This window comes from Arachis hypogaea, chromosome 14, assembly GCF_003086295.3.
Source record: "Arachis hypogaea cultivar Tifrunner chromosome 14, arahy.Tifrunner.gnm2.J5K5, whole genome shotgun sequence".
Lineage (NCBI taxonomy): Eukaryota > Viridiplantae > Streptophyta > Magnoliopsida > Fabales > Fabaceae > Arachis > Arachis hypogaea.
Genome location: NC_092049.1, coordinates 43,741,902 through 43,755,034, shown reverse-complemented (window position 1 = coordinate 43,755,034; position 13,133 = coordinate 43,741,902). Strand labels below are relative to the sequence as shown.

The 13,133-nt window shown below is 30.2% G+C and overlaps 1 protein-coding gene across 1 annotated transcript; it reads left to right on the top strand.

Annotated features, from left to right (window-relative positions):
• Positions 1–487: 487 nt before the first annotated feature.
• LOC112742023 (U-box domain-containing protein 11) lies at positions 488–4,467 on the top strand. The gene is made up of 4 exons (XM_025791237.3): positions 488–1,111; positions 2,227–2,343; positions 2,597–3,031; positions 3,139–4,467. Exons 1-4 carry the CDS (start codon positions 701–703, stop codon positions 4,207–4,209), a joined length of 2,034 nt encoding a protein of 677 aa, XP_025647022.1. The 5' UTR covers positions 488–700; the 3' UTR covers positions 4,210–4,467.
• The last annotated feature ends 8,666 nt before the right edge of the window (positions 4,468–13,133 follow it).

Genomic DNA, 13,133 nt, shown 5'->3' with positions numbered 1-13,133 from the left:
ACTATTTTTTGCTAAAAATTTATATTTATTTTTTGTTGTGTTGAGTATTGAACTTTTAATCTTCTTTAATTGTCGTATTTTAATTTTTTTGTCGTTAAATTTTATTGTATTTGTGTTTGTTGATTTTGATGTTATGAATTTATGAAATAATATAGTAATATGTTTTTTGAATTGATTAAAAAAATCAAACAAATCAAACTGAACTAAATTAATTTTAATTAGTTTGATTGGATTTGGATCCTTTATAGTTTAAATTTCACTTTAAAGAATAAAGTGTGATCTCTAACCATTGATTTTATAGGTGAGACCAATAATAAATATGAAAGAAAAATTATTTAAGAGTAAAAAATCACACTTTATTTTCTAAAATAAAATTTAAACTTTAGAAGATCTAAATCCAGTTTGATTTGATTAAGATAAATAATTTAATTAAACGATTAAATCTGATATTTTTCTCTAAAAAAAAAAAAAAAAAAAAAATCGGATCAAATCGCACGGCCGAACATCCCTAGTAGTATGAGTAGTAGGAAGAGCCCGTGATAATAATTGGCGAGTCCATTAAGTCTCATGACATTACACTCTCTCTTGACCTTCCTTGAATCCAACACACACAAAACAAAGACGTTAGTTGCGTTACCAACATTACCCCCTTATTACTACAAAACACCGCAAAAACCGAAGGAAGCAAAACACGCGCGCCATGGCCGGCGAAGTTGCCGGAGACCGGACGCCGGAGCTTCTTGCCATCGTCCACGACATCGCCGGTATGTGTGTCGGAGCCGTTGGGACCGGGTCCTCTGCCGCCGCAGCAGCACCCACACCACCACTTCCCGCCGCCATTGCTGGCGACGGCACCTTCAGGAAGGACTGCACCGATCTGGTGCGACGGATCTCTCTCCTCACGCACCTGTTCGAGGAGATTAAGGAGCTGAACAAGGTTGCCGACTCTGCTTCGAGTTCTTCGTCTGAAAGTGGTGGTGGTGGTGCTGCTGCTTCTGATGGCGATGGTGGTGGTGGTGCTGCTTCTTGGTCGTTTGATGTGGTGGTGGCGCTTCAATCGGCGAAGCGTTTGCTTTCGGTGGCGAGGAACTTCCGTTCCAATTGCTCTTCTGTGAGTTTCTGTCTCTCGATCTATCTCGTTCTTCTTTTCTTTGGAGTTTCGATTTCGAGGATTTGTTTGGTGAATGCAATGAATTGGTTACGGAAAAGTGAGTTAGGACTTAGGAGTGAAGTGATCTGAGCTGAAAGTGTTTTACTTGTTTCAACGGTTTAGAAGAGACCAACATTCGTTTTTGGATAATCTTTGAATTCTAGATCTGTAGTTCACCCAATTGGAAATTGAAATTACTCGCTCAAATTGCTAAGCTTTTCTATCTACGTTGCAATTATGATTGGGTTTGTTCTTTTGGTTTGAAATGGAAGAATACTAGATTCAATTTTATGAACATAAACAGCATACCAGAAAGTTTGTTTGAGAGGGGTGAAAAATGGAATCTTGTGATTAGTGTTTATCTAGCTCAGCATAAAGTTCAAAACTTGTAATCTGATGTTCTATGAATTGTTACTTGTGGGTAGATATTCTGGGAAATGAATAGAACCTTTATCAGATTCGATTCCATTACTTGGAAGTCACATATATGAGACTAATTTTAAAGAGCTTTCACATCAATAGAGCACTTCTATCCACCAAAAAATTAAAATTACAGACTACAGAGCATTATACTGGTTTATTACGAAGGATCCGGTTCCTTTCATCAGTTGAACTAATGAGGTTTCAAATTCATCTAGGCTTGGAGAATGAGCACGGAAAAATTTATTTTCATTAGTTTTAGTAATGTTGAACTATTGTTAGTTTTTGTTATGTGGAAATGTGTGTGACCTAAGTTGTTATCGGAAACATGCTTACTCTTTTGAGTTAAATTTTTACTGATCTGTCTTTTGCTGCGAAGACCAGATCACTGTATGTAGTCATCTTTCAACAGGGGATGATAAGGTGTACAACATATAATTTAATGAGTTCTTATTCTTGCCATTTTCTATATTTTGCTTCGCAGATTTCTTGGGAAATATTTACTTCATTCGTTTAATGTTCTTCTAATAGAGATGGTTTTACAGCTCATGAATTATTTAACATGGAACCATACAAATGCTGAATTTCTGTCAGCATGTATATCTGTCAAAAGGTGTCTTTGAACATCTCTGAAATTTGATATATCTTGATTTAAGGATGGAGCTGCCAAGACCATTATCTTCCAATTTCAGAGTGTGACATGGAAATTGGAAAAACTACTAAGCAACTTACCATATGATCATTTAGAAATTTCAGAAGAAGTCAGAGAACAGGTAAAACACAGATGCATTTTTTTTTCAAATTATTATTATTGTTGTTGAAGGGGAGCCTTGGAGCAACCATTAAGTTGTCTCTACGTGATCTCATGGTCACAGGTTTAAGCCTACATGATGTCCTTTGGGTTCAACTCTTTCCCGGACCTTGCGTAACGGGAGATGCATGTGTTCTGGGCTGCCCATTGTTATTATTATTATTACCACAATAATGTCTTTAATTGAGCTTGTTGTGTATTTTATGCTTTTATAGGTGGACTTAGTCAGAACACAATTAAGACGGGCCACGGATAAATATGGGTTTATGATTTCACAAATGCCATCTTATAAATTATCTGAGCCACTTGCTCAAGAAATCAGTCAGGTTCCTGGTAGAACCACGAGTGGATTGCATAAACAACACAGCTGTCCTGAAAACTTATCAGAATTAGACAAAATCCGTACAAATGATGGAGGGGAAGTTTGCAGCAGACATCAGGGAGTTTCTCGCTTAGAAAGAGCCAGGAGCATCCCTACCATGTCTGAGATCTCCTTAACAAATGTTACTGATACCGAAAGTGAAGAAAACTCCGAGAGTAAGAGCCCACCTGAGGTTAAAAAGTCTGAAGGAGTTCTAATTCCTGAAGACTTTCTTTGCCCTATATCCTTGGAACTAATGAGGGATCCGGTTATTGTTTCCACCGGTCAGGTATGTTCATATCATATGTCGCTTAAGCACCAGACATTTTGCATTGAATTTTCAACATATATCCTTTTCTATTTTTCTTACATCTTTTATTGTTTCTTATTCTCTAGACGTATGAGAGATCTTACATACAGAGATGGATAGATTGTGGAAATACAACATGTCCTAAAACCCAGCAGAAGCTCCAGCATTTGACGCTTACGCCAAACTATGTTTTAAGGAGCCTTATTTCTCAGTGGTGTATAGAGCACAACATTGAACAGCCAACAGGACTAACTAATGGAAAAATAAAGAAGAGCGACGGATCGTTCAGAGATGTCACAGGTGACATAGCGGCAATCGAAGTCCTGGTACGGAAGCTCTCCAGCCGGTCTGTCGAGGATCGTAGAGCAGCCGTAACTGAAATTCGATCACTCTCCAAACGTAGCACGGACAACAGGATACTGATTGCTGAAGCCGGAGCAATTCCACTTCTGGTCAACCTTTTAACATCTGAAGATGTATTGACACAGGATAATGCAGTCACTTCGATTCTCAACCTTTCTATATATGAAAACAACAAGGGACTCATAATGCTTGCGGGTGCCATTCCATCCATCGTCCAGGTTCTCCGAGCTGGAACCATGGAAGCAAGAGAAAATGCTGCAGCAACCCTCTTCAGCTTGTCACTTGCCGACGAGAATAAAATAATAATCGGTGCCTCAGGCGCTATACCTGCATTGGTAGAATTGCTCCAAAATGGGAGCCCAAGAGGGAAGAAAGATGCAGCAACAGCATTGTTCAATTTATGTATTTATCAAGGAAACAAAGGCAGGGCCATTAGGGCAGGGATTATCACAGCACTGTTGAAAATGCTTACAGATTCAAGCAAATCGATGGTGGACGAAGCCCTCACAATAATGTCTGTTCTTGCCAGCCATCAAGAGGCAAAGGTAGCTATAGTTAAAGCCAGCACCATACCAGTTTTAATAGATCTTTTGAGGACCGGATTGCCTCGCAACAAAGAGAATGCGGCCGCTATTTTACTCGCATTGTGCAAGAGGGATACCGAAAATCTTGCTTCTTTAAGTAGACTTGGTGCTGTCATACCTCTTACCGAACTCTCAAGGAGCGGTACAGAGAGGGCAAAGAGGAAAGCTACTTCATTATTGGAGCATCTTCGCAAGTTGCAGCAGGTTTGAATGTTGGGTATGTAAGCAAAGGACTTCAAATTCAATGTCTTTCTTCCCTCTGATTATTTGACATAATTTTCCACACTTTGGTTTGAGAGCTGATCATACGAGGGTGAAGCAAGTCACAACCTCATTTGATTCAGTGTATTCTTTCCTTCTTTTTCTTGCTTTGTTCTTTTTGTAACCCATGTATGAGCGTGTAAAGAAATCAACTGATATATTGTCTCCTTATTAAGTTCTTACAGAAAGTTTCTGTTTTCCTCTTCATTTTTTTTTTCTCCTCTTAAAAAGTATAAGCTTTATTATGATGAGTCTTTATGCCTCCCTACCAAAGAAATCATCCTTCAATAAAAAAATTGGACAATAAGATCAAATTCACTCTTATTTATTCATGTTACTTAATGTATTAAGTATCAATAGTATGGACGATGAAAGTGTTAGATGGAAGAAAGATAAGTAACTTATTAAAAAGAAAATTTACTCATTGCAAGTCCATCTAAAACTAAATTATTTTATTCTGAGCAAATTGAATGCCTAGGTGAGATAAAATGTTTGTGCATACGCCTTGTGCATACAACAATTCATTGACCAGTGACAAACTCTTAAACAGAATTTAGATCCACGACGGATTAGTCTTTGACCTGTCAGGTTGAAATATACCATAAAAAACAAAAAAAAAATGTTTGTGCAAAGGGAGGTGTTTAGTTTGAATCCTTTCTCACTCATCACATATACATATTATTTTGGAGAATGATAGGACCAATATTTTTATTTAAAAAAACAAAATTTGCTAATGTTGAATCAAATATGAAATAAATATAGACACAAAAAAAATGAAGTAAATATAAAAAAAAATGTTGGTTATCTAATATTTCTCTTAAATATATATTAAGAAGATAAGGAAAAAATATTAAAATTTTTAAAAGTTAAAAAAATATTTTATAAAATTATTCTTAAATAGTTAAATTATTAAAAGATTAAAAAATATATCAATTATAAAAATTTAGCTAACATTTGTTTTTAGTTACCAATTTAAAATATTTTTTTGATAAATATAAAACATTTTATAAATCTATTATGCGATTATTAAAGTAAAATAATTAAATTTTTTTATTAATAATAGTTTTTAACTTTTTATAACTAAATCCTAATTATAATTAGTATTACAAAATTATTATGATCTTCAATTTTTAAAACACATGACGTGGGTTTCCGTGGCGTGGGATCTTCCAATCTTTAAGCACCACCATTGGCAGTATATCTATATGATGAGGTCTCCGGTGACAGAGATAATGGTGATTAACTGTGGCTATATTTTGACCGACAAATGAGGGAGTATCACGTGTTTTGGCAGAATTTTTATGGAAGAGCTGGAAGAAAAATACAATTAAAGGGAAGCATGGTGGAGAACGATTTATGAAGAAAAATACAATTAAAGAGCTGGAAGAAAAATACATTAATGTGTTTACTGCAGAGTTATTTATGTAATTTCGCATGTGGAGAACGATTTTTTTTACGGTGGGCTTTGGACTGAATGGAGAAAAACAACCATCAATAAGAAAAAAAAAATTCTAGGATGCGCTAATACAAATAAAAAATATATATAAATTATGATTTATCAAATAACTTGATAATTTCCGTAAAGAAAACCCTTCATAATTATATTTGGTAGTAATATAAGTAATCTATGCCTTTTGTTTAATTATTCTAATTTATATCTTATCTGTTGTGTTATTATTATTAAATAACTTGATGATAAATTAGTAGTCGTTTACTTTATTATTTTATATATAATTGTAGGACTTTATTATTTTAAGTAGATATATAATTTATCACACAGGTTATTCCAATTTATTATTTAATTGCTTTTCTTTAATTGACAGTTTTTTGGTAATACTACATGACCAAGTCATTTTAGTAATTAAGTTTAACTAAGTCTAATATTTTATTAGCACATATAAAAAGAAGGTAGAGATACATAAGAAAAATAAACAAAAAAAATTAGTTAAACTTGATTATAAAAATAATTTGTGCACTTAATATTTTTCTTTTATCTTAAAATTTATGGGTGAGATCCAAAAGATTAAAATGTTAAAACAATTACTATATTTATTTAGGAGAAAAGTTTAAAGGCCAATAGAATTTATTATTTTTTGCTAGTATTTTTAGTCATTAGTCTAATTTCTTTAGTCTAATAATGTAATAACATATTTTTAGTCCACATTTTTTAATATTGATGGCTAATTGCTGGTCAAAAATAATAAATTTTGTAGATCTTCTAGCATTCTTCTTTATTTAGTGAAATCCAAAAAATTAAATATTTTAGTATATAGTTAATAATAGTTTGATAAAATCGTTAAAGTAAAAAATTTTAGTATAATAAAAATTAAAATTTAAAAATATAAATGAAAAAATAATTTTGTAATAATTTGATTATTTTTATTATTTTATTTAAAAAAATTATTTATTAAGGTGTAAAAAATGAGATTACAATTAGTAGGATTAAGGAATATTAAAAATTTAATATTATGAAGAAAAAATAAGAGAGATTTATATATAGACAAATTTGATCAATTTTTAAAATTTTAATGATGAAAATGTCCTACGCCTGTATATTTATGAACTAATTTGACTCTAAATAAATTTATGACACATCAAATGACACATTGATGAGCGAGGGTTTTATACCGGTTCGGAATTTCACAAAATAACTCCGTTGTTAGTATAGTCCAAACCAATAGTCAATCCCCAAATCAAACTAAATTTGGTTTTGTAACAAGTACAAACTCCAATGAAAATTAACCAAAGTATTTTAGACTCTGGGTCGTCTCATAAGAAATTGCAATGAAGTGGTCAATTATTGGTTATGAAGGTGCAAGAGGGTTTGGTTTATAAAAGGACAATGAATTAAATGACAAGAAAAGTAAATCAAGCAAGTAAAGAGGGCAAGTAATAAAGAGAGACATTCATGGCAAGGGTTAAGAATATAGGCTTTCTATCCTAGTCACTAATAGCAATAATTAACAAGAATTTATCCTATTTCGTTATCTCTAATGTGGGAAGGTGTAAGTTATTTTCCATGAGAGAAAGTCAAACAAGACTAGTTAGTCTCAAGTCAAAAATCCTAAATAACTCACCGATTGAATTAGCAAGAGATTAGAGTTAATGGAAATGATATTAACTAACAACTCTAGATCATCAATCTAAATTGGGTATCAATGACTCAAGATTGTCCAATTAAGAATGCTCAAAATCTACTCTAACATCCAACCATACATTTTGTCAAACACTTGGAAGGCATAAATGGAAAGCATAATAAATGTGCAAGAAATAGTAAAATCTACAAACTACCAATTGCAATGAAAGTAAAATTCACAACTCAATTCAACAATAAAAGAACATAAACATCAAATTTCATTAAAAGAGATCCAAATCCAACATGAGTGCATGAATATAAAGGAGGCATAAGAGTAAAATTAACATCACAACTAAGAGAATGAAGGTGTAGAAGCAAGAAATTGTAGAGGAAACAAGATGAAAACATGAAATTGGATCTAGATCTAAGAGAAATTAACCTAATCCTAACCTAATTCTAGAGAGAAGAGGGAGCTTCTCTCTTTAGAAAACTAACTAAAGGCTCATCATTCCTAACTAAGTGCCCCCTGCTCTAGCTTGAATTCTGCATGAAATACCCTCAGAAACGAGTTGGATTTGGGGCTTGGCAGCTCAGAAATCGCCCCCAGCGATTTCACTTTAAGTGGGTCACGTGCCGAGCGTCACGCGTGCTCGTCAATGGCAAAAACCTCCACTCACGCGTACGCGTGCTTGACACGTGCGCATGGCTTGCAAATCTTCAATGCACGCGTACGCGTGCATGACGCGTGCGCGTGGCCCTTAATTCTTCATTTTGCTCATTTCTTTATGAATTTTCCACTTGCATGCTTTCCTCTTCATTTCTTCCATCCAATACTTGCCTTATGAACCTGAAATCACTCAACAAACACATCAAGGCATCGAATAGAATTAAAGTGAATGAAAATTATTTAAGGGTCTAAAAAGCATGTTTTTACACTTAAGTACAAATTAAGGGAGAATTACAAAACCATGCTATTCATTGAATAAATGTGGGAAAATGTGATAAAATTCCCTAAAATAAGCACAAGATAAACCACAGAATTGGGGTTTATCACACATCAACCAATTATCTTGTGACACGTGACATTAACCTATTATGTCATCATATCATGTGACACTTAACGTGACACACCATCATCTAACTGATGGTAAGGACCGATTGAACTTATGTTCTATATATCTTGTAGAGATTAATATGACTAATTTAATTTTTTAAAAATCAATTTAAAAAATTGGATCTTTCAAGAATGAATTTGAATAATAATTCCTCAATAGAATAACATTAATTTTAATGAATGAAAATATGTTGCAAACAAGAAAATGATAGAGAGTCATCAGAATTTATTATTTTTGGATATCAGTTAGCCATTAATATTTAAAAATATGGGATAAAGTATATTATTAGATTATTAGACTAAAGAAATTAAAAAAAAAAATTGAGTTAATAACTAAATAATTACTAAAAAATAATAAATTCTCATGCCCTTAGTATTTTTCTATTGTAAAATATGTTGCAAATATATATGAAGAATCAAACGAATTATCTATATGCTGAGTTAAAAATATTTTTTTTTTAAGAATAAAATAATTTTATGGAATTCGAAAATTATTTGGATACACATTTTGTAAGAAGTACTTTTACTAAAAATTTAAATTAGTTGTCCTAATTAAAAGAAAATAATACCTTTTTCTTAAAAGAAAATTAAAAGTAAAAGCAATTTCTAACATTTTAAAATTATTTTTAAAAATCGTGTCCAATTGTTTAATAGGTTTTCGTCTATTTAAAATTTTTTTAAATAGGTAATTTTTGCAAAATGTATAAAGGGTTTAGGGGTAGCAGTAATTTGGTGTCGTATTTTGATATTTTCAATATGTACAATAATATAGGTGGTTCATAATCAGTCTGTGACAAGTTATTATAAGTGGATATTAATTATAATCGGCCTAAATTATGCTAAGTATGGGGTTAAACTCGTGAGTGCAGATAGTTTGAAAATAAGATATAAATTAGAATAATTAAACAGAAGATATAAATTACTACTTACATTACTACCAAATATATATGTAACTTTTATTCGGCTTAGGGCAGCCTGAGATTGTTTCTGTTCATGGCCTTTTTGTCTGTTCAGTCCAAAGTCCACTTTAAAAATGTCATTTTCCATATGCAAAATTACATAAATGGCTCTGTAGTAACAGATTGATGTTAATATGTTACTGTGCTTTTCTTTAAGGGGTTGCACTATGGTACAGATGCTGTTTGGTATAGATTTACAGATATTCCATCTGCTTCAATAACATATCAACACATGGCATTGATAGATATAAGTCTTGGCAGGGCTTGGATAATGGTTGTGGCTAAGCCAAGCCTGATGAATGGAAATGGTAGCTACTAACTTGTAAAATGGACTTTAACACCAATGAATCATCGAATTGGGTATTCAAAAAACAAAAATGAACTTGAAGTGATTTTGATTTTGATAATATAAACAAAAAAAAAGTGAAATCCATCTTTATAGAAGGGCATTCCAGTTCAATTAAATAATTTATTTTTTAAATTAGTTCAATTAATTTTAAGCTTTTGCTAAAACATAGAAGATTTTAGTTTATATTGTTATAGAAGAAATGCACACAATGATTTATTAAATTAAACGTATTAAAAATTATTTTTATTAATCAATACTTTAAGGTTCACTAATGGTACTAATTTATTAATAATTTATAAATATTTTTTTAATTAATTTAATAATATTAAAAATTAAATATTTAACTACCTTGCGAGTAAATTCAAAAACTAAATTCTTGTTAATATCTATTAATCTAATCAAATAATTTATTAATTTATAAATAAAGTTTAAAAAATTATAATAATGAAACCTAAGTAAATAATTTCCAAACTCAATATATGAGCGTTATGTCAGCATTTTAAATTAATTCAATAATATTAAAAATAAAAATTAAATTTTTAACAAGTTTGCTAATAAATTCAAAAACTAAATCTTTGTTAATATCTAACAACCTAACCAAATAATTTATTGTTTACTAATTTGTAAATAAAGTTTCAAAAATTTCTAACGACAACACCTAAGAAAATAATCCACAAACTCAACATATGAGCGCTATGTCACCAAAAAAACTTTTTATTTGTATTGCTACTAGTGTTAAACCCGTGCGATGCACATACTTATATTTTAATTTGTCGTCTTCGTCTAGAATTAGAACCTTGAGACCACTACGACTCTTAACTCTTGACAAAACAAGGTAAGGATGAACACTGATTTTAGCAAATAAAGCCCTACATGTGATAATGATTGAAATAATAATCACTAAGCAAAACAACTTAAAATTTAAAAAATAACAATCTAAGCAAATAACTTAAATTTAAAAAGTAACAATCTAAGCAAATAATAATTTATAATTTATAAATAAAATTTTAAAAATTCAAAAGAGTAATATGCAAATAAATTAAAATTAAAAAGTAACAACCTAAGCAAATAACTTCAAAATTTTGAAAATAGCAACTTAAGCAAATAAAATTTATAATTTTTAAAAATTTCTAGTGACGACACCTAAACAAATAATTAGTTCAACAATATTAAAAACTAAATACCTAACAACCTAAAAAAACATAATTTAAAATTAAAAAAAAACCACCTAAGCAAATAATAATTTATAATTTATAAATAAAATCCTAAAAATTTATAATGACAACACCTAAGCAAATAAAGTCCCAAACTCAATGTATGAGCACCACGTCAGTATAAGAGCTCCCCATTTATATTATTATAAAGATAAATATAAAACAAAAAATACTCATAGTAGAAGAAATTAAATTTACTCTTTCATTACATTTATAGGAGCGTAGATGATTCACATAAGAGTTATGATATTTTTAATTTATTTTTAAAGTAGTATTTATTTTTTAGTGTAATAATTATAAACTAATACATGGTGGTAATTAGTTGGGATCGAAAAAGAGAAGGTGGAAAAAGAATAAGAAAAGGAAAAAGGAAGAAAGAAGAAGTCAATATAACAATGGTCGTGAGACAATGATAAATATGTATATAGAGAATAGTAAGAAAAAAGAATAATAAAAATAAAAATTAAAAAATCTAAAAAAATAATAATAGTATGGTGATAATTAATTGCAGTTAAGGTGAATAGATAAAAAAAAAAAGGAAAAGGGAATAAAACAAGGCAACATAATAATGACGGACTGATTGTGAGATAATAATAGTTATACATGTATAAAGAATGATAAGAAAAAAAGGGTAGTGTATGATATGATTGTTGAGTAGGTGTGGTCGCTTGTGGTGTGATGTACTGTAATCTGGTGTGTCATCGTTGATGCTGTGATCTGAATTTTGGAATCGTGCCTGCAGTTGGGTTCATTTAGTGGTTGGACTTTAGTTTTGATTAGTGGTAGAAAGGAGGAGTCTGTTTCAAAGAATTTAGAAAAGATCTGTAGTTACACTTCCTCCGATACAGAGGAAGACAACGATGATAATTTATACCTCAAACTATAATTAGAGAAAGTATAATAATAATAAATTTGAGCCAAAAAACTCATTCATATAAACTTCAACTAAATAAGTTTATTATTTTATAATAATGTTTCAAAATTTTTTTTATTAAATTTGGTTTAATATGTATTTTATCTTATATTTTAAGATACAAATTATAGTTTAATTTCAATGAACTAACAATATAAAATATTTTCATACAGTTATTCGATTACATTTGTTCCTTTAAATGAGACGACATAAGAGTTTAATTGTATTATTTTTTCTAAAATAATTTATTACTCTTTCATTTATGCTCTTCCAAAAATATAATTTTACTATCTTATTATTTTTTGTTTCTTAACACTATTACTATCTGTTTTTTATTGTTATTATTATTGATATTATTATTATCATTATTAAATCAAAATAAAATATACATGAATAACTAGTCAATTGGTCAATATTTTAAGATATTTTACTTCAATAAAAATTATTTATTCAACATAAAATTAATTGTCATTGGTTTATTTTTTATAAAAATACTTATTTTGTATTGAATATCTAATATGAAATATATATATATATATAAATTCGTTAAAGCCTCTTTAATTTCTTAAGCTTAGCATTCTTAATTTAAAATGAAATAATTTATTATCATTTCATTTTAAATATTTATATGCATTCTTAGAATTTCATAAAAAATAACAAAAAATTAAATACATATTTAATATAATATTTTTTTTAAAAATAAAGTTCAATCTAACCAAATAAAAAAAATCAAGAAAAAAGTCTATCTAATTAAGCACCCTGACAAAAAAAAAATAAAAAATAAATAAAACAAAAAGAAGAAATTCTATAACCACAAAAAACAGTTTATGACCAAATATTAAAATAATGGGTCACCTCCTTTGCAAGCAGCTGGTTATTTTTCTTTAAGCCGTGGCTCTCCTTGCAAGTGCTGCCAAGCCTATTTCTTTTCAAACATTATAGTGTCACTTGACACTTGTCACATAATCCATTAATCTGTATAAACAAATCTGTACGCTATAATTTCTCTTTCTTTAATTGTATTTTTTTCTGTGCTCTTCGAGGAAGATTCTACCAAAGCACGTGTTATACTCTCATTTGTCGGTTTAAAAATAGTCACAGTTAGCCACCAATATCTCAGCCACAAAAAAACTCATCTATATATCAATGCGAGACTTTGTTTTCAATTTCACTTTGCAATTTGGCTGTGGTTTCTCTATACGTGATTCTTGCTCTTCTTAATTTTAGTTATCTGTGGTGTCCTCCTTT

Bases quoted from the DNA above. Each gene is read 5' to 3' on its own strand.
- LOC112742023 (XM_025791237.3), top strand. From the start codon at position 701: ATGGCCGGCGAAGTTGCCGGAGACCGGACGCCGGAGCTTCTTGCCATC. The intron at 1,112-2,226 runs GTGAGTTTCTGT...TCTTGATTTAAG, and splicing joins TCCGTTCCAATTGCTCTTCT to GATGGAGCTGCCAAGACCAT. The intron at 2,344-2,596 runs GTAAAACACAGA...ATGCTTTTATAG, and splicing joins CAGAAGAAGTCAGAGAACAG to GTGGACTTAGTCAGAACACA.